The following is a 27,689-nucleotide window of genomic DNA, read 5'->3' as shown; positions in this document are numbered from 1 at the left end:
AGCTCCCTCGAGACCCAGGAAACCTCTTTTGCCAGATTTTCTTCACCTACACCGTCTCAGCCTGGCCGGATCCTCTCCTGACAGTTCAAGTGCACTTTTCTCTTCCCAGCTCGCGGTGACTCCATTTCGTCCGGGCGCAGGTTGAAACACCCAAATCGGTGTCTCCCGTCCTGGCCTCCCCATGGATTCCCAATGCATGTATCCGCTGCTTACTTAGCATTCCACTTGGATGCCTAGCAGTGCGTCAGGATGAACATTTTAATACAGAAAACTCTTGGTTTTTTCTCCCAAACCTCCCCATCTCACCCAACACACCGCCCTGACACAGTGGCTCTGACCCTACACCCCTGTTTTGATCTGTCTCCTCCTCCGACTCCACATCTGGGCCATCAGGAAGTCTGGTTGGCACTCCCTTCGATGCACATCCTAAATCCCCTCCTCCTCACATCTCCCCGCTCCCACTGTCAGGACGTCTCACGGGGATTAGGGCAGTGCTCCCCTCTGCTTGCTTCCAATCCACTCCCTACAGTCAGCTGTCCACACAGCAGTCAGAGGGGCCCTTTAAAATGCAGCCTAATTAGAGTTTGGGATTTGCAGATACACACTACTGTATACAAAACAGATGACAACAAAGTCCTACTGCATAGCACAGGGAATCATATTCAATATCTTGCAATAACCTGTAATGAAAAAGAATATGGAAAGGAATATATATATATATATATATTTTATATATATATATTATAATTATATATTATATATATATATAATATATATATATATATAATATATATGTATTTATTTATTTATATATACAACTGAATCACTATGTTGTGCCCCAGAAATTAACACAACATTGCAAACTGACCATACTCAAAAAAAAAAAAAAAATGCAGTTCAACCATTTCCTTCCCCGCTGCTCCAATGGGTCTCCATCATTCTTCAAATGCAACCCAAACTCTATTCCTGGCTTAGGAGTTCCTCGTGGTCTGGCCACTGCCCACCTCCCTCTCCTTATCTTCCCCGCCCTCCTTTAGCTTAGCTCACTCTGGACTTCATGGCTTCTGCTCTTCCTTGGACACCTTGGGCTCCCCTAGCCATTCCTTTTTCCTGAAACAGTGTCCCCCCAGCCCTGCCTCCCCCCATGGCTTGATCTCCCTGGTCATGCAGGTTTTGCCCAAATGGCAGGCCTTTCTGACTGTCCTGTTAAATGCCACGCTAGGGCTGCACTCTGCTTAGTTCGTCTTCCACCTGAAATTGTGTGTGTATTTATTTGTCCGCTACCTGTGTCCCAATACTAGAATGTAAATCCGATGAGTTGTAGGCACCCAGAGCAGCGCCTAGAATGGACTAGGTGCTCAAGAAATGTTTGTTGAATGAACAAGTTGCCTTTTGCATAATTCCCTGGGACCCTGATGGCAAGCATTTAGGAGTGGCTGACAGGGGTTGGGAATAGGGGGTTGGTAAAAGAGGGGAAAGGAGGAGGCAGGGGATGAAACTAACACTGATGGGCATCTTCTAGGACAGGCACCAGACATCTCACCATACGTCACGTTACTTAAGTGACTCACAAACCCTTTGAGTTATAGCTCAAACCCAGATCTTCCTGACTCGAAATGGCTTACGTTTCCTGTATTTTCATGTTGCCTTTTCTGGGAAGATGGTGGCCAGGGGCGGCACCGCCCTTGAGGTTTCACAGATAACTGAGCAGCTCCTGAACTCTGCACTGCTTCAGCACCCCCTTCTCCCAGAGGTACCCCCTTCCCACACACATCACCACAGAGAAACAAGCAAAGGGAGCAGCACCCACTATGAAGGGTACACCAGAGAGTGGGGTATGTCTTATTCCTCTTTATATGTCATCTCTCAGGGCCCAGCACATCCTTAGCAAACAGCAGGGAAGAGATGAATGAATATACATTGAATGGAACTGATTTAGTAGGAACCATTGCTGTATGTTGCATCAAGATTCCATCTCAGTAGCCAAGAGCGCTTCTAGGACAGGACGGGATGATGTATCTGGCAGCAGTGATTCATGAAAGTGTAAGAACGAGGCCCATAGATAAAGGAGGGAATCTGAGAAAATAGCTTCTACTTGAGTCCTTAGCTGAACACAGGTGTTTTATCTGTGAGTCTACATATTTCAGGACATGACAGGCCACTTTCTTTTCTAACTCCATTGAGAACATCAGACCAAGGAAATAATGAGTCCAATTTCCTGACACTTAAACGACCTCACTGTTCTCACTGTGGTTCCAGACACAGAGATGCTCACAGGGAGCTGAGACACTCGGTAGGAGCCACACCCTCCCCCCACCCCCTCCACCTCCACCAAGCCATTTGCAGAACCTGCCCTTACTTCATTGAAAACTCCGCACTCAAACCTCAGATTTTCAGAGATCGGTAAAGTGGCCAATGCTTAGAACTTTTCTTAAACTGGCAAATTTTAAGGACTGAAAAGGACTTACGGGCTTTCCTTCGGGTCCTTCGGGTCCAGGGAAACCTACGTCTCCAACAGGCCCTCTTTCCCCCTGCAGGTAGGTCCACAGACAAACATTAGCAGCCAAGAAAAGCTTTAAAATGGCAAGCAGTGCAACACAAGTACAATCGTTAAGTAAAGAAAGGACGACTCACCGGTTCCCCTGGAATTCCTGGAGGCCCTGGGGCTCCAGGTTTTCCCTGGGAAATCAAATCAAGGAGAAATATTAGGAACCAAATTACTGAACAATGCCCCGCGCTTCCCTCCCCCACCCGTGAGTTTCTTGTGCTGCAGGTGTGACCGTACACTAACATGGCATTCCTACCCGACGTGGTCTGGGGGTCCCACGCTCTGCTCTGCGGCCTCTGAGGTACAGGCCAATGTGCAGCCTCTCAATGCACATGTGGGTGTATGGCAGGGAGGGTGACACTAATTTGAAAACATTAAACTCACTTATCCTCGTGTCTGGAAATTTCCCTCGTGCCTGTTTGGTGGGTCTTCTTTACTTTAGGGGGAAGGAGGGCACGGAGGACCAAAGAGGTCTTTCCTAGACTTTGAGTTTCACAGGGAGGTTTTTAAGTTCATAGTAAGATTTAAAAAGAAAAGGCATGTTTGATTTGAAAAGCCATGTTTTGTTGAAAAGGAGAGGACAAGGTTGGTTTGTTCTAGCACACCATGGCCTGGAGGACCAGTGACAGAGGGCAGGTGGCATAGAGACCATGGAGGGGGACAAGAGAAGAAGATGGTCCAGCAGAGATGGGCAGTGGGGACCAGGCTCAAGGACAGCATCTTTGAGAAGGAGACACCTCCTGTCCTTTGAGCTTTGTGTGGTTGGGGATGTATGTGTGGGGCTGAGACCACAGAAATCCCAATAGGTTGGAAGGGGATCAAGAGGAAGGACCTTTTCCCCCACCTGCTGTTTAGAATGTTGGGAGCTGGCAGGTGGGCTCAGGCTTGGGGGGTGAAGGGAGGCAGGCACGAGGCCTGAGATGGCATCCCCGTCTCCTCAGGGATGCCTGTGTGTGCAGCAGGAGCTCCTGAAATCCCAGGGACCTGAGATGGGGGAGGGTTAAAGCTGACAAAGCCAGTGTCCCAGAGGGTCTGGGTGCAGACTCAGGGGTGCAGAGTGCTTGGGACCCCGAGATCTGAGACAAAGCGACTGTGGGGTTGTTAGCAGGCAGCAGTAATCCCAAAGGCTGGAAGTGCCAGCAGGGAACTCAGGGGACCTGGGGAGAGCACACTGCCCCGAGCCACACCCTCAACGGGCACGTGTAGCTGCCCCCCTTTGTGTCTGTGTGTTGTCCTGGGAGCTGGGGGATGGGAGGAAGGGCCCTGAAGTCCCTGGACGGGCCCGAGCAGACGAGGAAGGCCTGGTCTGTTCCAGGAAGAGCAAGACTGGGCCCCTTGGGTCTCAGCAGAGGCCTGCGATCTGCTGAATAGGTGAGCACATCTCTCCTTCAACCAGAGCATCCCCATAAAATTCTTCTTTTATTGTAGTAAAAGATACATGACACAAGACTACCATTTTAACCATTTCTAAGAGTACAATTCAGTGGCCTTAAGTACACTAACTGTTGTGTAACCATCAGTACTCCTTCCAGAATCTTTGAATTATTTCATTTTCTGAGCCACAGTAAGGTCCAGTTATAAAAAATAAAGTTGTAGTTTTAACTACCCAGTTGTATACTCGCAGTGTGCATTTTTTTTTTCACTGCTTCCCTACTTCTGTAATTGTCAGTTAATCTCCTTAATGAAGAGATATGAAAACTGCAGTTCGGGTAAATGTATTTGATCTCAGACGTCCAAACAAGTGGCAAGCTGGCCTTATTTCCATCATGCTGCCTCCTTCAAAAATATCCTTGGAATTCTTCCTGTAGATTGCCTTTTGAGCTGGTCACTTATCTTTTAAATACTTTCAACGGTGGCTAGTATTCTTTTTTTTTGAAGGTAGACTTAATTTAGGGTGACAGTTGGAAGTAATTGATAAGCACACCTGGGGGATACAGCGAGGGCATTTAGCTTCATTATACTGTGTGGAAACAAAAACAGGGTGTGACTCTAAGGGAGGCAGGTTGTAAGGGGACTCAGGGCAATTCTACAAATAGAGTTGCAAATAGGTTGGTAGGAATGGTAGTGACGGAGGGTGGGGTGGAAGGGTTTAAGTGTGAGCTGGATTTCAAGAAGAATCCTTTCTTGTGTAAAAGATTCTGCAGTGCTCCCTAAAGCAAATATTTTCATGTTACTTTTGCAGTCAAACTAATATTGAACTTGACCTAAAACAGCAAATGAAGGGGATGTTATCACCTAAACAGGATGATTTTCTGTAGAGTGTGGATGGATTTTTACTTTTTGCTATTAGATTTAGCAACTAAGTAGAAGGAAGCAGAGTGGCTACTGGCCCTTTGAGGGCTGAGGGTTTGGTGGGTGGTGGTCCCAGGCTCTGGGTGGTGTCAGTGGAGGTCAATGGCTGGTGGTCGGTGGAGATGGTGGGGCCCTTTCCTATCTTCCTCAGGTTCCTGTGATTCCAGCACCTGGTTTCCACTGACTTTCCTACCCTGGCCCACCCTGGGGGGGGGGGGGCACCTAGCACGAGAATAAAAATGGGCTCTTATTCATAAAGCATGACCACAAAATTTTAATTAGAGCATCGTGAATGAAGATTAGAGTAGTCTCCAGGGCTCAGAGAAATGATTTTAACCTTTCCTGGATCACTTCCTATTCCTCTGAAAAGACCTTGATGAGCTGAAAACATTTGACACCAGAGAGCAAAAAAAATGATGAAGAGGAAGGACGGGCTAGTTTACGAGGAAATATTAGCAGCGATAAAGCTCTGTTAATAACACCAGGCTGAGGGAAAATCAGGCAGGCTGCAGCTGAATACGAAGCACCGGCAGCACGCGCCTGAGGATGGGAACTTTGGAGGCTCGAGAAAACTTGAAATAGGACAAGAAGAGAGAAGTGAAACATGCTTCTCAGAGCTGTGCTATGTTCATGTATCGTCACAGGTGACGAGGCTCCCTGTACCCATAGGAAAGTGAGTTGGGAAGAAAAAAAGAAAGGTAGAACTTTAAAAAAGATGAAAATAAAGGAGCATTCTCAAGGTGGGAGGGGGACAGACGGTCGTTTTTAACTGGAGGCTCCAGGAGTCACCGTGTACGTCCAGCCCTGCTGATGGTACCTAGAAAACAGTACGAGATGATGTGGACTCACCGATATCCCGGCCATCCCTGGGGGACCTGCTGGGCCTCGGTCTCCCTGGAAGAGATGCACCACTTATAATGATATCTGTCAGATCTCCACCGATACAAAGTCATGCTCAAAGGACAATCTGGATTTGGTAAAGCTTTTGTTTGGAGCCTATAAGCGTGATCAATAGCAGGTGGTATGGGGCTCGAGCACAGGGGAGAAAATAACAAAATGAGTATCGCAGCCGGTGGAACCGACTGAAGCTCTCTCTCTCCTTTTTCATAAACCAAAGCAAATAACAGCCTTAATGTAAACAAGCATTCACGTCATCATTTCTGCGACTTATTTTTAAAAGATAGAACCCACACACCCCTACAGGTAAAAGTGAGTCAATATTTTTGAGTCAGTATTTTTATTCCATATATTCAAAAGCAATTCATTACCAATTCTTAAAAGAGGTAGCACACGGAATGTCTCCTAAACAGCGGTCCCTATACTTGCTTCATTGGATGGAGGGTTAGAATAAATGTATTTAGAATGAGAGAATTTGTGGTTTCTCCTCATTAGGCCAATAAGAAGATCCCTGGAACTGCTCTGACCAGGAGAGTGACTCACCTCTTTTTTTCCAAAGGCAATGTGGTATTTTAGATAAAGCTGACAAGGCGAAAAATACTTATGATTATATATGGGCTAATAAAATGGCAATTTTGGTTGAGCAGAACCTACATTAAAAAACTTCGTAAGTTCACTCAGGGACATAAAAGAAGACTTGATTAAATGGAGAGAGATGTTTTGTTCTTGGAGGGTAAGACCATGTCGTAAAGGTGTCACTGCTACCCAAACTAATTTATAAATTTAATGCGATTTTTACAAATTGCAGCTTGATCAAATGATATTAAAATTCACCCAGGATAATAAATATATTTGAAGGTAAAAGGAAAAAAATAAAAGAGGAATAATAGTTAGCAATACAGTATTTCAACATACAATAAAGTTACAATATTTGAAGAAATGGAATATTGGCCTAAAATTAAGCAGTATATCAATGCAATATAACAGAAACCTCCAACACAGGCCAACAATTATAACAGGATTTTAGTAAAGAAAGAGCTGTATTATTCAACAAATAGTGCTAATAATTGAATAATTTCTTTGAAAAGAGTTTGACTCCTCTTTACATTAAACTCTATATAAATTCCACATAGATTATATAAAAATAAAATAATATGAATTAATAAGAACTAGGAGGAAACACAAGTCAGATGATCTGATTTTGATTGAGCATGAAAATGAAAGTCATTTAGTGCATAAGAGCCAAACAAGAAATCAAAAAGGAAAATAGTTTTAGATTTGACTACATAAAAGTTGTATTTACATATGCAATAAGACTAAACACAAAAATGAAAGGCAAGGACCAACTAGGATAAAGTCCCCACCATATAGGATAGAAGTAGTATTTTTAATAAAGCAAAGCTGCCATCAAAAAGAAAAGAATAAAAAAGAACTAATAGAAAAACGGGTGAGAAACAGGTAATCCTTGCTGGTTTCGCTCTGCGCCTTTTAAATTACAGGAGTTTTGCCCTTGAAATGAATATACTGGAGCTTTTCATTCAATTTCATTCAGTATTTGCGTAACCAATAAAGATTAACCTTAAGGGGGCTCCTCTCTGATAAGATGGTCCTTCCAACAATCACGTCTCTCTCACAGCTCTTTGAACCACTCTCATCTAATGATCTGGCCTCTCGTTTCCATAGTGACAGCTGAGCTTGTCAATAACAATAAGTCCGTCCCCTCCATAACCTCCATTCATGCATTGCAACCTTGGACCACCATCTTCCATTATTCTCTGTCACTCCCTTGAATCCCATGGATCCCCCAAACTTTTGATGATACCAAGACTTCCATCCGTGGTACACATTTTTCATTGTCCTTCATTCCCTAGATGGCCCCTCCCCCTCGCTTATCTAGTTTAAATTCCATGTTATAATCACTCCCTTGTGTGTGCTGTTGGCTTACTGGCCTCATTCTTGCTTTTGGTACTCACACGTCAAAACTGGAACCTGTACTTCAATTAAAAGAAAAAGGGAGTCTTGTTAAAATTTAACTCCACTCCTGTCCTGTGCCTTTACCTGAGGGTCTGTAGCTGGGTGTGGAAGCACACATAATCTCACCGGCTGGTCTTATTTGGGTTCATGTCCATGCACCTCAAGGGGGTTCTGCTCAGCCATCACACTGCGTGGTCCCTGGACTCGCCTTCTCTCTTAGACCTTCTCCTTAAATTTCCAACCTCTCCTCCCTACTGCACTCTCAGATGATGACCTTGATCCCTCCATCTTTGAGAAAATTGAAGGAATCAGAAAAGAACTCCTAGAGACTCCAACCAGTTCATGTTTCCACATACCAGCATCTGTACCCTACGCTCTGTTTTCCCACCTGTCACCACAGATGAACTGTCCGGGCTTCTCTATGAAGCCAAACCCTGCATTTAAGCAATAGGTCCCCTTCCTTCTTAGCTATTTAAGGATATCTTTCCAGCAACTCTCCCTTCTCCCCTTTCTACTAGATCATTCCTTTAGCAGAGAACAGTCTGGTATTTCTATTTAAAATCCATTTTATCAAACCTTGTTCTACTTCCTCCAGCAGCTACTGGTCCATTTCTTTGCTTTCCTTTGCCCCCAAACTCCTTGAATTTTGTATAGACTGTATTTGCTGTCTCTGAATCTTCTTTTTCTCATTCTCTCCCAAGCCCATTCAAGTCCAGCCGTTGCTCCTACCAACAAATAGTAACAATTTCTCTGGTGATGCATGAATTCTAGATTGCTAACTCCAACAGTCAATACTCGACCACTCTACTTGACCCATCTACAATATTTGAGACGGATGATCTCTCTTTCTCCTTAATACTTGACCTTCACTTGATTTTCAGGACACTAACATTTCCTCTTCGTTCCCTGGTCACTTCACCTCCATCTTCCTTGCTCATTCCTCCTTTTCTTCCTGATCTCCTAATGTTGGAGGGCTCAGGGCTCAGTCCTTGATCCTCTCTCTCCCTCTCTTTTTTTGTTTGTTTGTTTTTTGTTTGGGGGAAGGTAATTAGGTTTATCTATTTATTTATTTAATGGAGGGACCGGAGATGGAATAGGGCTGCCCCTTACCTCCATCCCCCTCCAACGTCATCTCCTACCACAGCCCCTTCACTCACTCCCTAGGTCTCCTTGGATGTACCAGGAATACGCCTGTCTCAGGGCATTTACACCTGCTGTTTCTCCTTCTTCTTCTTTTATTTTCACTTTTTTAGTTGTATATATTTAAGGTGTGGCACTTGATGATTTGGGGTTTTTTTGAACATAATTTTTTTTATTAATTATCATTGGATACACATTAAATGTACACTTGATTATTTGATATACACAAACATTATGAAATGATCACCACAATCAGGCAAATTCACTTCCCCCTCACCTCACGCAGGGTACCATTTTGTGTGTGTGTGGTGAGGACACAGCAAATTTCAGGCACACAATATACTACAGTTACCTCTCATCACCTTGCTCTACATTAAAATCTCCAGAACCTGCTCATTCTGCCTGGAACATTCTTCCTTGTGGCTTGGGGGGGGGGGCGTTGGCTAACTGCCCTCCACCTTTTTCAAGTCTTTGCTCAGTTCTTGCTTTTTCAGAACCCCTGACTGAAAGCCACCACCCTCCCCTTTGACACTCCTGATCCCCTGAATCTGAACTACCGTTTGTTTCTTTTCACAGCACTTAGCAGCAATATTATGTAGTTATTTGTGCATTTAGTTTCTGTATTCCCTTCATGGAACGTAATTTCCATGAAGACAAAGATTTTTGTCTATTTCGTTCCCTCCTGTATCCCCAAACATAAATAATCCCTGATGCAGTTGTAGGCTCTTAATAAACATTTTCTTTTAAATTTTTGGGTTTCTTTTTGGAGGGGGGAGGTAATTAGGTTTATTTATTCATTTTTAATGGAGGTACTGGGGATTGAACCCAGGACTTCATGCATGCTAAGCGTGGGCTCTACCACTGAGCTCTACCCTTTCCCTTAATAAACAGTTTTGAATGTTTCATTACAACACATTTCTAACCTTGTACTTACCTTTATGCCTGGAAATCCTTCCAGTCCTGGCAACCCCATCGCACCAGGTTCTCCCTGTTAAATATGAACATAAGAATGCAAATGCAGTGATCAAAAGGGTTTTCAAGTGTTGACTCCAAAAGCAAAGATATTTTTTGCCTGTAACATACTCCCTGAAATATTGCTTGGTAATGTAGCAAGTAAATAGTGCACTCTATTTTCCGGCATCTGTGTTCTTGCATTTAGTATCTGAAAATAGTTTGAAAATAAAGCTATTCCCTGGAGAAGTACGAGTAGATTTTCTAATTAACTGTTTTAATTTTGATTAAGAACCTGCTCTGGATGAATCCCTCTAGTCAGTGATAATTCTAACTTCAATCAGAATTAGAAGGAAAGGCTGGACTTTCATGGAGTGTGCCAATTTCCGAGGTCCCTAAGGCTCCTAGATTACCAGAAAACAAGACTGAAGTCTTCCAGAGGGGCTGAAGATGGAGTGCTCAAAGCACATTTATCATTCCTCAGTATTCTGTGCAGCTGGACGTGAACTGTGAATGCTTCAGAGGATGGTCCCAGGAGCAGAGTCTCCAATGAATATAAAAGTTATTGCTCAAGCTGTTGGGTCACTGAGAAGAGCTAGGTAAGTATTTCCATTAAAAAAATACTTTTGCATATACTAGTGTGTGGTCCCAGGCTGACCGGAGCCTGCAGGCCATCAAGAAACACACTTAGAAAGGTCGGAGTGAAGGAAGTTGGTAGCTTCCAACAATACATGTTAGGGCTTTGAAATTAAGAAGGATAAAGAGGGTAGTTGTTTGATCCCTGCTTGTTAATGAATTAATGTTAACTGCAAATTTTTCTTTTTTTTTTTTAGGACACTGCATGCTTTCAACATAATCACAGAGGAAAGGTAGCTTCCAAAGCTCATTCTTTGTAATTGTATTTTTACACGCGTCATTCTAATTTGCTTCAGAAATATTACCAACACTCTAACTTCCATCGTGATGTACAATATTGTCCTGATCACAGGATACTTAAGGAGCCAGCAGATGACCTGATATTTTTATGCTTCAAAAATGTCTTTAAATGTCTACTAATATGTAACTTGTCCATCAGAAAAAAAAAAAAAAATGATGCTCAGTGTCTACTCTGCATAAAGCTCTGTAAAAGAGGCCCTGGGTTACTGACAAGGGAAATGAGCTCTTTGATTCTCTTTGTTTATATTCTCAGCTATCCTTAAGGCAGAGGAAGGTACTCAACCAATCGATCAATATTTGTTTGAAAGTAGCTAAAAAGAAGTATTTAATTGAAAATCACTTATACATTGAATACCAAGGGAATGAAATGGAACGCCTCAGAAGATTAACAATTCAATTAAGCTATATAAGGGTAATTTTCATCTCTAAAGTTTCACTGAGAAGATTAGAAATCGTGGTGCAGATCTGGTGTCCTGGGATTTAAAGGATACTGGAAGAGAGACTCTGCCTCCATCCAGTATCTCCAATGTGACTTTTTCGTTTTCTACTCTGTGACTGGTGACCCCACCATTCCTGGCTTCTCGCTCTGGTACAAGCTAGTATTTCTCTATTTTGGGCAACTGGTAAGAAATGAGTTGTCCGGTGGTGCTGACACGGACCCCAAAAGAATAATTTAGAGTTTCATCTAAGATAAAGCTGGAGGTTTTGATTTCACATTTCTGTTTTTGTGCTTCGCCCACTGATTCCCTTCTCTAAGAGCAAGCAGTAGATTTCCTTTAGCTTTGATTCCTTATTCCTTTGTGGCAGCTAAAAAAAAAAAAAAAAAAAAAAGAAAATTGGAAGCCTTGTGTCTTCCAATTCTCAAATCTCTCTCATTTTTGTCACCACCCACTTTCCAATCCCAGTGAATGATAACTTATCCTTTATTATAATACTTTTAAAGAAACTCTCTCACCTTAATGAACAGTTACTAATGAAAAAAATCTTGGATGGTCCAGAAAAGTCAGTGAGAAGCCCAGGTGCCCCTAAATGATTCAGAGGGAATGTTTGGTGTGTGTGACTATGAGAAGGAAGGACCAGGAGGAAATTTTTATCAATAAGATGAAGGAAGATGAAAATTAGGATGAAGGATATGGTTGGTGAACGCATGAAAAAAAGTTGCAGATAAAAAAAGCACGAGTAACAAAACAAAAGGAACTTCTCCGTGACATACTTGGGTTTCAGAAAATGCTGCTAACTGGTTGAAATCATGCTTTCAGGAGAAAACACATTGGCTTTTAATATATAATTGCCCAATAACAAAAAATAAGCACTTTAATGCATCTCCTTTGAAAATATATTTAGATGTGAAAAGGTGACTTTTTAGGGCTTTTTTTTTGCTTGTTTAAAATGTATTCATCTCGTTTTACCAAACTCTACTGTAAGGACAGGGCCTGACACTGCTTCCCAGGGCAATGGGCAGTGGTTTGAAAGTTCATTTCAGTAGCAAGTACATCTGAGTTTCAAGAATAGTTAAAGGTTCTAGGACATAGATGTGAAATATGAAGAACAGAACATACGCTTGAAAAGGACATGACGGAAAAATTGGCCAAGGGAAAAAGGGAATCTAACTGAATCGGGCAGAGTTTCTAGTGAAGTCCGGTGGTTGAGAAGGATGCCCAAGAATAGTTATCACCCTTTGGGCCTCTGGGGGACAGGGGCTGTTTCGAGCTGAGAGTTAACCTCCTGGTACAGGGCTCCTCTGTGCAGGATTATAACTGCGACCCACATCTCCTACAGAACGCTTGCCTGAGACACTCAAGCAAATAAACAGCCCTTGTCTTTTTCTTCTTGTTGTTGTTGGGGGGAGATGGCAGACATACTAAGGAATTTCTTTCCAGTCAATATTTTTCTTCCATTATCTACTAAGCATGGAATCAATCATCAAAATAGTCCTCTTAGAAGAAAGAGTCCTATTGATGAGGAGCTTTCAAAGCATCTGCCTCCAGCTCAGGGTGAGTCTGAAAATGTACTGATGGGAGACAGTCAGGGCAGTGACAACATCAGGACCAACGAATGCATCTTGAACTGAGGACCAGGTGGTGGTGTTTCCTGGGGGTCCTGCCTGCTGCCTCTGGCATGTTCACTGACCAGCGTCTCAGGAGGCAGGCAGTTCTCCTGATGCACCTCTTTCAAACGCTAATAAAGACTTACTTTCTAAAAGACACAAAACATGGGAATATACGTACCACTGGACCGGGATCGCCTTTTGGGCCCTGTAAGAAAAATATGGGAAGTCATTTAAAAAGTAATGATTGCAGCAAAATGACAGAACAGGAAGAATTTTGGTCCTATTTGCTTTCATATACATAAAAATATCTGAGAGTTTTGTTCCATTACAGTTTGGATTTGAAGTGTAAGGTGAAGAAAGATCACTTGATGGGACTCCCGTGACCGTGACTGCTTGGACATTGATTTCATTCTCAGATTTCCAATGCAGAAAGTGACCCCACCCTGCGGAAGGCTGTTTTTCTTTATTTTGACTGTGTACATTTCCTCAGTTTTATTACAATTGGTTTCACTGCTTTCCTCCTGTAGAAAATTTGGTTATATTTGTTATGTATTCTTCCGTGAACTTAGGAGATCTTTTGGTTTTGTTTTCTTTTTTTTATTGTGGCTGTTTAACTAAAGGATGCTTGGTGATAAATAATTGTACTCACAGGGGGTCCGGGGGGCCCTGGGTAACTGGGAACAGTCACACCTCCCTTCAAAAGGAAAAATAAAGGTAAGAAGAATTTATAGTCATCGGTAACTGGAAAATTATTTTACATAGTCAGAAAAATAAATACCTGGATTTTATATAAACTGCTCATTCCATTCCCTTCATTGAATGGTACACCCTTAGAAAAGAAACGAGATACAGAATTATTCTTTTAAGTGAACAGTTAGCATCTTCACCCTTTATTATACTGTATTTATTGTACTGTATTAGGAAAATAATATTTTTCCTACTCTAGTTTAGACATGGAGTTGAATACTATCAGTAAAAAAATTACAATGCTTCCATTTTTGGCTTTTCAAAAGCAAGCGTAGAGGAGAAAATGAGAAGGCACTCTAGCTACACTTGGAGCACGTACACATGTGCTTTCAGTGGAGGTGTGATGAAGGCACCAGCTTGACAGATGAGACACTAATGCATTCAAAGGAAAATATTATTTGCTCATTAAAATTCAGTTCCTGAATTGCCAATTTATACTAACGGTTTACAGCCCTGATGACCTGCAGGCTGTAACGCAGTCGTGCTGATAAAGATGTGAATAGGGAACAATTTGGCTACTGAAAGGTCATTTTTTTACCCCGCAGTCTCTTCACATTAAAGAGAAGATTAAGGGAAATGGGGGAGACCATGTTACTCACAACCCTGCCTGGATGTTTCTACAAAAACCTATTCTTTTAAAATAATAGGGAACAGCAACTTCCTGATAAAATTGACTGGGGAGTGGAAAGTCCCAGAGTAACTAACACTTAAAGAGAGACTAATTTGAGAGGCTTTAAAAATCATAGATTTTAACATTCGGGGAAAAAAAAAAATCTGTGTATGAAGATTTCAGTTAGGCTCTTTGATCCTTCTTTTTAACAATTCCCATAGAATCAATAATCTGCATTTTCCTTTTTGTGATGTCCACTTTTCAGCTGCAAAACTGGAGAGCCATCATAGCACTGGTTTTGGACAGTATTACCCAGTAGTGCTCAGGGCAGACAATTTGCATGCATCTTCCACAGGCTCATGAGGGAGGGAAAAGCACTCTGCTCATTTATTCATTTAGTATTTCACTCCTTCACTGGACAGTTACTGAATATCTGGTCTATTTAGTGCGCTTAGTCCTGGAGGGGGAAGGATACTTTTGTCTGAAATTTCCTGGGGAGGTTTCTCAGAAAAGACAACCTTTAATTTGTCTTGAAGAAGAAATAGTTTTGGAGAAGGGGGTGGGAGGGAAGAGGAAGAATTCTCAAGCCCATTGTAAACAATAGGTCCCTTTTGTGAGCTCGTGTTATATTTTGCTGTTCTGTCCACTGGGGAGGGAGTGAGTTTTAGTATTTGAGCCTCGAATGCTTTCTGTCCTGTCTCCTTGTTAAGGGGGAAGGTAAGACAAAAAAAAAAAAAAAAAAAAAAAAAAAAGAACAGGTTTAGAAAAACAGAGCGCCGACGTCTTCACGGATATGTGCAGGCTGTAACTGCGACAGACTCGTGACAAATCTTTGCTGTCTCCAGAAAGTCACAGGTGAATTCTGCCCCTTCTGGGTGAGTCTGGCTTCTTAAACTTTTGCCACATGTCAGGGTGGGAAAGAATGTTTGGTTGGACCTAAGCTGTGATGCTGTTCGACCGAGACCCCACATGAGGGCAGACTTGCTCCGGGGAGAGACATTGCTCCTCCACAGCCTCTCTGACCAAGTGCAAATCTTCTCAGTCCCAAGCAGGAAAACCTTGATGGCTCTTGTCTATTTTATTCACTAGCTGCTCTATAGAAACAGAATTTCCTTGCATCTTGGGCATCACGGATGGTAATGAACACATATAGCACAATACAATTTTTCTTCCAACTCCCACTGCCGGAAGGGATCTCTTTTTATAGCCCTTCTGTTTTCTGTGAATGAAGCTCATTGAAGTTAAATGACTTTCCCAGGGTCCCCCACGGCAGGAAGTGGAGAGTTGAGTCTGGGGGAGGGGGCACCCAGGTCTCCTGAGTCTACAACACGGAGGTCCACGGTATGCAAATCTGAGCACGGTGCCTTTGGGCAGAGCTAATGGGGGAAAAATCAGGGCTCCTCAAAGGTACACTGGCTATCATTCATATCTATACATAAAACTCAGATGACTTTTATCCTTGAGAATATCTAAATGTGGCCTGATCTCTGAGTTATAAAAGTCTTAAGTAGACACGTGAATTTAAGTTTTAAACTTGAAGCAACTCACAGGTGGTCCAGGTGGTCCGGGTCTCCCGGGGGGTCCCTCGCTGCCCTGCATGGAACATACAGCCCAAAATCAATGGTTTAGACATTTCTACCCCAGGTTTATGAACCAGATTGTGCTTTCTCAGAGAGTCACATCTGAAATCGATGTGACTTGTCATTTGGTTTCAGCCTTGCACAGTCTTATTCAGCTTGACTTTTCCCTTCACCTGGGGAACTACATTTCTAGACCACAGTAAAAGTAAATGTGTTTTCCTGCAGGCATTCAGATCCTCACTGTGTGAGCCCGCGGGTGCAGCTTATTTTCATTCATTTATTTATTTATTTCAAGATTTTAAAAACTAAGGTAAATTTCACACACCATAAAATTAACCCTTAATGTTAAAAAATTTTTTAAAAAAAATTTTGTCTTTTTTTGGGGGGTAGAGGTAATTACGTTTATTTTATTTATTTGTTTTACTTTAATGGAGGTACTGGGGATTGAACCCAGGACCTCATGCATGGTAAGCATGCGCTGTACCACTGAGCTGTATCCCTCCCCACCAGAAACTTATCTGTAGATGGAGCTGGACAGCCCAGGTGAGGGTGTCCTGGACTTCTGGTGCAGATGGGGGAATGCTCCTCATTTTGGGGTGCATGGCAGATCTCCTGCAAGCAGGGGCAGCTCAGGGATATGGTCCTCTGGGTCAACTCCTCACTTTTAGCCTCACCTCCACCACCTTCATCTTTTGGGAACCAGAGGGGCCACCCCAAGAATTTGAATAAAGTGGAAAATCACAACTTGCATGGTGTCTGCAGGAAAAGAAACTTCTTCACTTCTAAGTTAATATTAGGCATGTCCCACTGAACAGAAGTGAATGGGGTACAGCGTCAGACATTCTGTTTATATGCAAAGCAGACTGAAAACGAAACTTGTGAAAAAATGAATTCAAGATGAAACCTGAAAAATGGGATTTCCTTCAACACCAGGGGCAAACGACAAGAAACGTCTAATAATAATCATAAAAAAAAAGAATCCAGAGACAGTAGAATTCTTACCTACCATGCTCATGAATTTTGAGGGATTTTAGTCTATTTTCATAAATTTTGATGAAGGGTTTCATTTCAATCTCCCATTTTTTCAGCAACAAAAGAATTTTAAAAATCTTTTATTTGTACCTTTACAATAAAAATAAACTGTAATGTTTTTCTCGCGATGTTGTCTGCCTGAGGATGGGTGACAACGAGTATACTGCATCTTTTCCCTGACTGCTTTGATGGTGACCATCTAAGACTGCCGACATCTGTCCTTCAGAAAATTATGTCATGGTTCTCAACAACCATGAGAGGGCAACAAACAAGGAAAATATGTGCCCTTTGAAAGGACTCACCCCTCCCCTCGCCGGCAGAATCAAAAGTCACATTTTCATTCTCAACTGTGCCCCAAAGCTCATCTCAGTGTGGCATTCCCATTAACTTCAAAAGGCAAATCGCGGACTGAGTAATTTCCACAGAGAACAGAGAGACCAGGCTGTGGGGTTGGGCGGGCTCCCACGGATGCCATCAGAAAAAAATGTGCCGAGACCGTCTAGAATAAGCACACTGTTTCCTTTCAACCTGGGGGCGGGGGGGATTCCTTTCCTGTTTAACACCATTATGTCCCGTTTTGGTCACTTTGGGGTAGAAGCCACTTGAGTGGCTCGTCTGGACTCTTGGTTCTGAGACATCTCTGATCTGAGTAGTTAGTCTCTGTGACTCTTTTGTTGGCTCCATCACACCATGGGTTAGATTCAGATCCCAAATTGGGTAACCGTGTGATCTTTCTCCTGAGACTTCTCTTTTGCTGGTCCTCCCTGCTGACCGCAGCAGCCCATCTGTCTGGTCAACGGGACAGCCCAGGAAACAAGTTGTGCTATAGCTCTTTGGTGAATTTCCCCTCTGCCCTTCAAAGGACAGAACTTTCAGATTTTCTCAGTAAAAGCATCAGTTACTGGAATTTTGGTCCTGAGAGCTGGCGTGCTGTCCAGAGCCTTGGCACCTGTGGCCGAACTCCCCAATACAAACCACATTCCTGCATCTCATCAGGAGATGCTCACCCCGCCTTTCCACATAGCTGGATGCCTAGGACCCTGCCTCCAGCCTGGACTTTGGCTGTATGGCATCAATGTTCTGTGCATCCTTTCCCCTAGAAATGTATCTTCTGTATTCAGACCAGTTTTTGGACCTAGGTCCTTGCAAGCCCACTACCAGAATAGCGGTTCCCTGACGTCACACCTACTTTGAGGCTTTGTTTGAGTTTATGGGTCTCTCTGTAAATGGTCCCACCTTGCCCCTCCCCCCAGCCCCAATCTGGACCAGAGGGGAGGCTTTTCCTCTGTACCTTGTCACCCTTTGTTCCCATGGGACCAGGAAGCCCAGTTCTTCCCAATAAGCCCTGTAAAACACAAAACTAGGTTTGTTACAGAAACCACAACTAAATGGCCAAGGGTAGTGGAAGCTGGTTGCTAAAACGGATACATTTTGAAGGTCATTTGATCCTAATTAAATCAGTCCTGCAAGCTTATATTTTTTCAGGCCAATACAGCAGCTGTCTCCTGTTGATAAGCCCTTGGAAGGATAAAGTTTGTATTTGTGGTCACTTTTTTCACCTCGGCCAACCACATTTAATGACCTTAATTGGACCCTTTAATACATTTAAGAAGTTAGCCTTGCTGTTTAAATGGCAATTTCCATATCATTCTGCCTTCCTAAATGATCTATAATTTTGGTAGTGATCAACATTTTTAATACTTCACATAGAAGAATTAACAATGTGCCTATTGAGTTATGTGGTCTGCATTTTTACCAATGGAAAATATAATGTAATTTTAATTCTTCTTTGAGAATAGAGTTATCTATAACGTTCATGCTTCCTTTCGTAACTTTTTCTCTTCACTTCATTTTAGTGTAGTGGAGAGCTAGGTTTGTTCTGTCTAACTGGTGGAAGCACAAATGGTAGAATTTTAATTATGGGACATTCATGATTCAAAACAGTAAGGAACACATTTGCAAAGGAACTCTAAATAGGGAAGAGTTGGAGAAATTGAGGCTTGAGTGGAGTTGCTAGATTGAGAAAATCAAAATACAATATTTGGGATAAACATGCTAAAAAAGTATCTATTTACATGAAATTCCAAATTTAACTGGCAACCCTAGGTTTCAGCTCTGCTTCTTAAGAGATTGGGTTTAGCAGGTGGAAAAGGAAAAAAAGATTCTGTTTTGAGAAAACAGGGTAACTGAAGACACAAAAGCCATGATGCTGTGTTTGAGAGAGTGAAAAAAAAAAGTGCTGACTGAAATAGAGGGTATTTTAATTCAGAAAGAGGAATTAGTTGCCTTTTATCATCCTTGATCCATTTATTTGCTGTCTAGAGAATAAATTCTTAGTTCATGGAGCTTAAAAATGTAAGGCTGTAACCCTCTGAATATGTCTCCCCAAGGTTAATGCCCAAATATAACTAAAAAAGATAACGCGCTTTTACATCCAACTGCGATTCATAGAGACTTGCTTCAGCACAGGTTGCTTTCTGGTCTGCTAGAATTTTCATGACAAGTCTCCACAACCCTGAGCCGCCTTAAGTAATGCTAAACAAAAAAATCTGAGATGTTGGATGTTAATTTTCTAGCCAATAGCTGGATAACCTACACAGAGGAACAAACAGCAAAGAGCAACGAGGAACGTTAGTTCAGCTTGCATCCCCCCAGCAGGTATGAACTGTGAATGAAACAAGTTTCAGCAAATACTTACAGGGGGTCCAGTTGAGCCAGGGGCACCTGGGACGCCTGGAATTCCTTGAAGGCCCTAGAAGAGATAGTTCCTGCCATAAAATCGGTTACGTTGTTGGAAACAAAGCATTTTAGTTAAGCAAATATTTTGCCTATTGAAAGTGAAACACCTATGTTGGTTAATCAAGAAACACAATACTTGTCATAGGCAAATACCCATCTTCACAGTACAAGGATGTGAGCTAAAACGCCAAGATGTGGAATCTGCACAGACATAATGTCATGTGTTTGGTGATTCATACGGCATTTCTGATCTCACAGAGCCACTCCATCAGCAGCAGCATCTCTGAGAATCTGGCACTGCTAATGTATGGAAATACACATTTCAGACGAGCAGAATCCCACCAAAGAAGTACATGATTACACTAACACTTCATTCAGCTGGTGGAACAATGGAATATGTTTCATGCTACAATATTTAATTCAGCTGGCCAGTCATTATAAGAAATCTGGCTTATGGGTGAATTTAAATTTAGAACCCTTTAATGGCTTCAGCATAAAAGTGAGCAGACTCTCCCTCCCCTCCTTAGAGTTGTAGCAGGATGCTAATTGTACTGGATATATTTATATATTCGAGGAAGAACTGATAACTTGTGTAATTAATCTTCCTTTACCAAGTATGTCAGCAACAGAATATTAGTTAAATTACCTAAAACCCATATTATGAAATATTTTGCAACGATTAAAATCATCTTCCAAAAACTATTGGATAATGTAGAAGACAAGTTATAAAATGTTACATAGAGTAAGGTCCAAGTTATTAAAAAAATTATAAATGCACTTCATGAGAGATGAGACTCATAGAGGCTCATAGTGTCTTATCTGGAAACTTTAGTGTCGGATGTGTTTCCGAGTTCTGTATTTTCAGATCTGTTATAAAGGGAACACAGTACTCACACTGGATATTACATAACGCTCTCAGAGGTAACTGAGACAGCGCCCTCTAATACACACATGTTTCTATAGCGAAACATGCGATATTCTCACCAAGTAGGGTAAATAGACTAGCTCCATATGACTTCAGGTCAGATTCTGCCACCAAATAAATTTGCTGCAAATTTGGGGAAAATTTCCCGGGTTTTCAGAGGCTTTTGAGCTTTGAAATTGTGGGTATGGGGTTGTGGGCCATCCATCATCTTACTGTAACCAACAGTCCTCCTTGACAAGTACAAATAGGAATCACTTTTATCTTTTCAGGGCTTTTGTGTCTTTCCCAAATTTTCTATCGTAAAACAGATGACTTCTAGAATGAGAAAAATATACTTTTAAACACCCACTTTTTATTTCAGATAACCATATGATGTATCGAGTTCTATTCGGAAGAACAGTTCCATTTTTTCGGGATTTTGTTTTCTTTACCTAGTAAGCCTTTTATATTGCCAAACCATTCATTGTTATAATAAAATTCCTCTACCTTGGACTGTGATGAAATATGCATTTTATACACACTGTAACTTTCAGGTGATGTGACCATGGTAAAATGACCACAAACTTATTTATAAGAGCTCTAGAGGACCAAGGTTCTATTGGGTCAAGGTTCTTTGCATCAGCAGAATCAAGAACCACGCTCTGCAGGGTCTGTCCATCTAATGCCTAATGGGATCGTGTGTTCCTTCAGGGTTTTTCATGTGATGGGAGGTGAAGATGTGCTGGAAAGATTCTCCCTGAATGTGCTGAAATCCCTCATGTAGTAAGAGTGTTGGGGAGAATCTTACATATACTTGTGTTGAAGGATGTGGACATAGACTTTCTTCAAGTTGATATCATTCTCACTAGCAGTGCTCAGTTTGTGTGTGTTGTGTGTGCACGTGTGTGTGTTTCGACTGCACACATTAGCATGTTGGCTCAACACTTTGATTCCCCACCTAGTAACTTGCTTATGGGTTGATAAGTGGAAAAGAAACAAATTTCCTCTGGGAATGACATCTCTAAATGTCTGGAGATTATAAATGCTATAGCACACATTGCTTTATCTCAAAATACCCACACTTCCATAAAATTCTCTCTGTATGGACATGTATAAGATGTGCATGTTCATACGTATTCTTTTTTGGTGGGGGCTACTTTCAGTCGCAACATGGAGTCAGCCTAGAGATGCTGAGTGAGACTTTAGGTAGTCTAATTTCGAAGCTCGGGACTCATTAACCTTTGATGACCACATTAAACTTTAAAATAAACCTCAGTCCATAAATAAAAAAAAATCATTCTTGGCAGTCTTTCTCTACATAAGCTGAAATTTGGCAGTAAGGGTGGAAGTTACTGTGGGTGTAGAAAGGGCAAGAAGATAATTTTCGAAGACAAGAAGGTCATTAAAGAAGACAAATACATATTAAAGAGGAGGATAGTCCGTTTAGCCTAGAGTGCCAAACTAAAACACGAATTAAAATCTACTGCATACATATTCAAGGGTCATTAGAACTAAGTTCTTTCCCTGCTCTGATATTTTTATTTTTGCAAGTCCTAGCTCAGTTGCTACCAAGAATACTTATTTTCCCATTGCTATCATTTATGGCTGATAGCATTTTTTGAGTCTATTTATCAATTATTACTCTGAAATATTGTAGGAGGGCCTGCATTCCAAGTAAGAATTTCCTCTGACTATTAGAGGGGAGTCTGTGTTCTGTTAGCATCTTACACGTTGCTAACTTTTGTGAAACAAAATACCTGTAAAAACTGTAGAGGATGATGTCACTTTTGTAAAGAGCAACAGGCAGGCAGTTCCTCTCTTTAAATCCCCAAATGGATTAAACTGATAATCAGATCATTATTAAATAATAATTGGAAATCCTCAAAGAGAAAGGGTGTCCCTGTGTATCTTTTCCACTAAGCGTAGAACAGACATCTCAGATCCTGTGCGATTAGATATTATGCGCATGTTGAAATAGTATAGTATATTGACCAGTTGGAAATGCATATGTTCTTGGTCAAAGTTGCATTCACTTAAGCAAATCAACAGATTGAACTTTCAGGGAGAGGGGTGGGGTATAAGTCAGTGGTAGAGTACACGCTTAGCATGCACAAGATCCTGGGTTCAACCCCCAGTACCTCCGCTAAAAAAAAAAAAAAAAGTTCATGGAGATCAGAGTCCACGTAGAAGTCAAGGTAATTTCAGTATTTCCCATCTGCTCAAGAGGGAAAAGGTGCGTTGCCCTCTAGCCCCCCTTCCAAGAGGCCCAGCGGAGTTAGTATGTTACTTCAGGCTCATAAGATTCATGTGACGTGAAGAAACAATGGGAAGGAACCTCCTTTGGAGCCAGCAGCAATTCCCAGATAGCAAGTCCCTCGCCAGGTCTGCAGACACTGCCTCAAAGAACCCACAAGGGACACTCAAGGAAGAACACACTGAAACTGTGGAGGAACTAACGGGGGATTTCACTTCACCACGAGAGCTAAGGATCCTGAAGAATCAATAAAAGTTAACCTCTAATAAATTTAATTTAGAGTCACTTATAAAAAAACCTGAATCCAATTATTTCCTGATCTTTTTGTTATTACCTTCTCAACTGCCTTTAACACCTCCTTGAGTCTCGGCAGTTAAAAGCTGTTAGGCTGTGAAAACCAGACACTGTGCTTGTACTTTCTGCAGCGCAGGGAGATGCAAAAGCTCCGTGACCCTTCCTTATTTTGGAAATAAAATGCCTTCACTTTTATTTATGGATGAAAATAAATGGTATTTTTCATTACTCTTCAATTTCGAACTTAGGAGAAAAAAAAAAAAAAAACAACCCACAAGCAAATCATCATAGTTTCCTTGACGAGAATCAATATTAATTAAAAGCAATATAAATGATCATTTATAAGGGGAATCAGAACTCCAACTCAAAAAGTAGATCTACTTGGTAACATGCTTTTCTGCACTAACATCAAGGTTAATATATGCCAGATGGCGCACTTACCTTCATTAAGAATTATTAGTACCAAAACTGTTTAAACTAACAACAATTCATCATCCTAATTGGTTTTTCTAAGCGTTAATGTGAATTATGTAGGAAAGAATGCATCAGTGTGGCTGAGAGTCAGAAAATTATGCCGCCATCTCAAAGGCACATTTGACTTTGAACCTTAGTGGAAGGGTGAGCAGCTGATTTAAACCAGTCCAAGCAGACCCTTTTGATAGACTTTTTTTTTTTCCTCCAAGAGTTTGAAAGTTGAGCAGGGATACAGACAAACCAAGGTCATTGAAGCTGAGTCACGTTCCAGCAGCGAACCAGGGAAGTTCTGCTGGGTCCTGGGGCTGCCCTCACCCCTAAGCTGGTTGTTAACTGTTCTTTCAATTCTAGGAGCTACGCTGGGATTCTTTTCAGTAAATCTCCTTTTCCTCTTTCTCCTTGCTTTCATCTGGAGAGAGCTAGAATGGTTACCTGCTACAGGAAAACAGAAACATTGGTCCCTGGTAGGTTAACTTGGTGTCTTAACTTCCTTGTCTCACAGACTGGCCCACTGATAATAGACATCAACTTATTATTATTTACAATGGGTTAACATTTGAACAAATCCTACCTAAGTCTTTAAAAATTTTTTTTTATCTTTTTACTTTTTAAAAACGTGTTTAGCATTGAACATGAATTATAGAAAAATGGATGTCCCTCTGTTGAGTCACATGAAAAGAACCATAAGTACTATATATAAAATAGATAACAAGTTTCTACTGTAGAGCACTGGGAACTATATTCAACATCTTGTAATAACCTATAATGAAAAGGAATATACGTTGTGTATATGTATGACTGAAACATGATGCTGTACACCAGAAATTGACACAACACTGTAAACTGTACTTCAAGCAAAAAATTTATCAGAAAGAAACAATAGTAGGACTATATGATCGGATAAGAGCCTTTTACCTCATCACCTTTCTCCCCAGGGATCCCGGGGTAGCCGCGCTCTCCTTTGCTCCCCTAGAAAGACAACAAATTCAGCTAGTACACTCAACCATTTTGTCATTTTTTGGAAAAATGAAAACATCTCTTCTCAGGACACTCGGGGCATGTAACCCAGACAGGATCAGGGAACAAATAAATGACATCTGCAAATGGCTTTTCTACCACTTTTCCAAAATATTTTTAGAAAAAGCAGTGTATTTGAAAATGTTTCCTTTTTTTCCACCCCAAATTAAAGGCTGCACAGAGGAGAGACTTCCTTACCTTTGGTCCCTCTCTGCCTGGGATTCCTGGAGGACCCCGTGGCCCTGTATCACCCTGGAGGACAGACGAAGCACAGCTGAGAGGAGGCACCACGTGTAACCTACGGGGTCCACCCGCACTCAGCCTTCGTACCTTGTGGGCTACAGAATCGAACTTTCCAGGCTCACCAGTGCCTGCATCTTCTCCTTTGTTGCTTTTCAGCCCAGGGACACTGGCTTGGCAGTTGCCACAGAAGTTCTAATGAGGATAAAGATAAGGTCACTGAGAGATTCGTCCAAGTAATTGATCAAAGCGAGTTTTGATCAAATTTGACCTTCTGTTTGAACTTTCGTGAGAGCTGAGTAAAGGCCATTGTTATGTCACTCTACTTTCAGAAACTGTATTTATACAATTTGAAAGATAACTTGGGGGTGGGGAGGGTATAGCTCAGTGGTAGAGTGTGTGTTTAGCATGCACAAGGTCCTGGGTTCAATCCCCAATAACTTCCTTAAAATAAAACAAAATAAGTAAATAAAACTAATTACCCCCTACCCGCAAAAAAAATGGAAAAAAAAAAAAGAAAGATTACTTTTGGGGAAGTAAAAATGATTTTAAAAATTGAAAAAATAAAATAAATTTTAGTAAAATTGAAACAAATCCTGGGTCAAAACAGTTCTGTTGATGGTGGTCCCTCTTAGAGCTGGAATCTATGAAGACAGGCTGGAGGGTGCAATGTTTCCCACACTAGTTTTACCACCAGGATCATTTCACAGACCTAATGTGTTGGTAAGGGAGTTAAAAATACATATATAATTGTAGAACCACCCCTATTAAATCTGAAAAACTATGAAGGCAGAGAGATGCCTGAAGACTTAAGAGCACCAGAAAGGTTTCCATAGTTCAAAAAGTATAAAGAAGATGAATTATTGCACCTGTAGACATAGCATGGTGCATCAATATATATATAGTCACATTTTAGAATGGATTATTCAATTGATTTTTTAAATTGAATTATGGCTGATTTACAGTGTTGTGGTAGTTTCATGACTGTTTTAATAAAACATAAAAATGGTAATAATTACGAGTCAATAGAATTTTCTAGAGTCACTTCAAACTGACCTCATCTTCTTTACGTTGGGGTGACCAGAAGGGTAGATGAAGGAGAACTGGATTTCACTGAAGTTTTTGAAAAAGTATCTCAAGATTTTCTCATGGAGGTTATAAAGATGCATCAATATTTGTCTAATGCACAGTCTTATTCCAAGAGGGACTGATACACAAATTGACCCAGAGGAAGGTCTTTGAAGGTCTACATCGTTCAGGCCTGGGATTATAAGTCAGTTCCTTTCAACACTTTAATCAGACATAGTTTTTCAAAATGAAAAGCAGGATGATCAAGTTTGCTAAAGACTCAAGACAGAGAAGGAGAGTTCATGTGTTGGGTAATGATGTTAGGATTATAATTACACCATGAGGTTGGCGTAAAAGATCCAACCCCCAACCGAAATTCCCATATGCTTTGGGGAAACACACGCTTCCTCTTTTGATTGAATGCAGCTCGTTGGGACTATCAGTCCAGGTGTCCTGCCCACCTCTTGCCAATTGGCTCTCCTGGGACTCAGAACTTCCATGAGGTGATGCTGGGACAGGCAGATGGCAGAGGCATCTATTAGAGGGATGTGGCCTTGGGGAAACCACCCATCACTTGCATGTCCGAGGCCTTTGGAGCCCTGGTTCCTTTCCCTGTCAGAGCCTGTTCACAATCTTTCTGTCTGTGCTGTCCCACATTCTATCAGTGTACTCAGTATTTTTTTTTTTTTTTGATCCTGAGAGTGAAGGACCCTAACTGCTCCGTACTGAAATAGCTCCTACAGTCCCACCATTTATAACACTGCTGCCCTTGTGAAGAGCATGAGACTTACTGACTGAGGACCTGCGCTCCTGTGCTAATGTCACTGTGTTACTAGCTGTGTGACTCCATACAAGTTACTTGACCTCTCGGAATTTAGGTCTCCTGTGCACAGAGTAGGGAAACACCACGGCCTGAACTCACAGGATCCTTGTGACTATTAAATAAGTAAAGCAGCGCATTGCCTGGTGTAAAATTGTAACTCAATAAATACAAGAGCCTTCTGAAATCCCCATCAACATTCTTTTCTGACTTATGAGAAAATGTTGGCTTTGGAAGGTCTTAAAAATCCCTTTATTTTTATATTTATATTCATATTTACATTTACATGTACTACTCTCAAAATCTTAATCATCTGACATATATATATATATATATATATATATATATATATATATATATATACACTAAAGTTCTAGAGTCTTGTGAATTCAATCCATAAAATATTCTTGCCTGCCTACTTTTATGTAAGTCATTGTGTAAATTATTGGGCTCAATGTGAGGAATATAAAATAAATCACAGGTACACACATATAGCCCAAGTGTGTGTGTGTACAAATACCCACTGTCCATTCATATACAGACAGATAATTTGTATAAAGTTTGAGTGTAATTATATAAAGGGACAGATTTTCATTTGGGTTCCGTCTTAGCATACCACAAAGAAACATGCAAATACATAACTTCCAGGGGCCCTGTAATCATCCACCCCCAACCATTTTATAAATAAAAGAGAGGGGAGTAGTAGAGACAAAAAAATGGTAGCAAGATGAATTCCCTATGAGGTGGCTAACAGGTAGAGATCATTTTGATTTAACAGAGTAACAGGTGTTTGTTAGGGCAATCATCAGCTTTGGAATTTTGTAGCTCACTTTTTAAAATCCCATGACATAAAAACTCAGCCTTGCAAGCTCACTGGTTACTGAGCAGCACGGTTTTTCACCTTGGACTGGCTTGAGCGGATATACAGTGATTGGGTTTCCCGGTGGTGAGCTGGGTGGGTAAACACCATTAAGGGAAATCTATTTCTCCAGTGGAGAGAAGGGCCTCCTTAAGGGTGTTCATGACAGTGTTCCTCTCCTGCAGCTCATCCCAGAACTGCCCTCTCCTCCCCTGCTCCCTGCTCTTCCCCTCCTCCCTGCTCTTCCCCTCCACAGCCCCAAA

The 27,689-nt window shown here is 41.5% G+C and overlaps 1 protein-coding gene and 1 non-coding gene across 2 annotated transcripts in view; both read right to left on the bottom strand.

Moving 5' to 3' along the window:
- The window catches only part of COL19A1 (collagen type XIX alpha 1 chain), a 325,408-nt gene that overhangs the window by 38,153 nt on the left and 259,566 nt on the right, over positions 1–27,689 (bottom strand). The window contains exons 32-44 of the mRNA XM_010967573.3: positions 24,770–24,874; positions 24,638–24,691; positions 24,338–24,391; positions 19,456–19,509; positions 18,049–18,102; positions 15,694–15,738; positions 13,567–13,617; positions 13,438–13,482; positions 12,967–12,993; positions 9,786–9,839; positions 5,690–5,734; positions 2,635–2,679; positions 2,469–2,531 (exon numbers count right to left, since the gene is read on the bottom strand). Coding sequence (XP_010965875.2) covers positions 2,469–2,531; positions 2,635–2,679; positions 5,690–5,734; positions 9,786–9,839; positions 12,967–12,993; positions 13,438–13,482; positions 13,567–13,617; positions 15,694–15,738; positions 18,049–18,102; positions 19,456–19,509; positions 24,338–24,391; positions 24,638–24,691; positions 24,770–24,874 — 696 coding nt within the window. The remainder of the gene's footprint in view (positions 1–2,468; positions 2,532–2,634; positions 2,680–5,689; positions 5,735–9,785; positions 9,840–12,966; positions 12,994–13,437; positions 13,483–13,566; positions 13,618–15,693; positions 15,739–18,048; positions 18,103–19,455; positions 19,510–24,337; positions 24,392–24,637; positions 24,692–24,769; positions 24,875–27,689) is intronic.
- Positions 16,155–16,228, bottom strand: TRNAG-ACC (transfer RNA glycine (anticodon ACC)). The gene has a single exon. It is a non-coding gene; the product is annotated as a tRNA-Gly (tRNA).

Source organism: Camelus bactrianus, chromosome 8 (genome assembly GCF_048773025.1).
Source record: "Camelus bactrianus isolate YW-2024 breed Bactrian camel chromosome 8, ASM4877302v1, whole genome shotgun sequence".
In the NCBI taxonomy this organism is placed as follows: Eukaryota; Metazoa; Chordata; class Mammalia; order Artiodactyla; family Camelidae; genus Camelus; species Camelus bactrianus.
The sequence above is the reverse complement of the archived record's forward strand: the minus strand, read 5'-3'. Positions and strand labels throughout refer to the sequence as shown.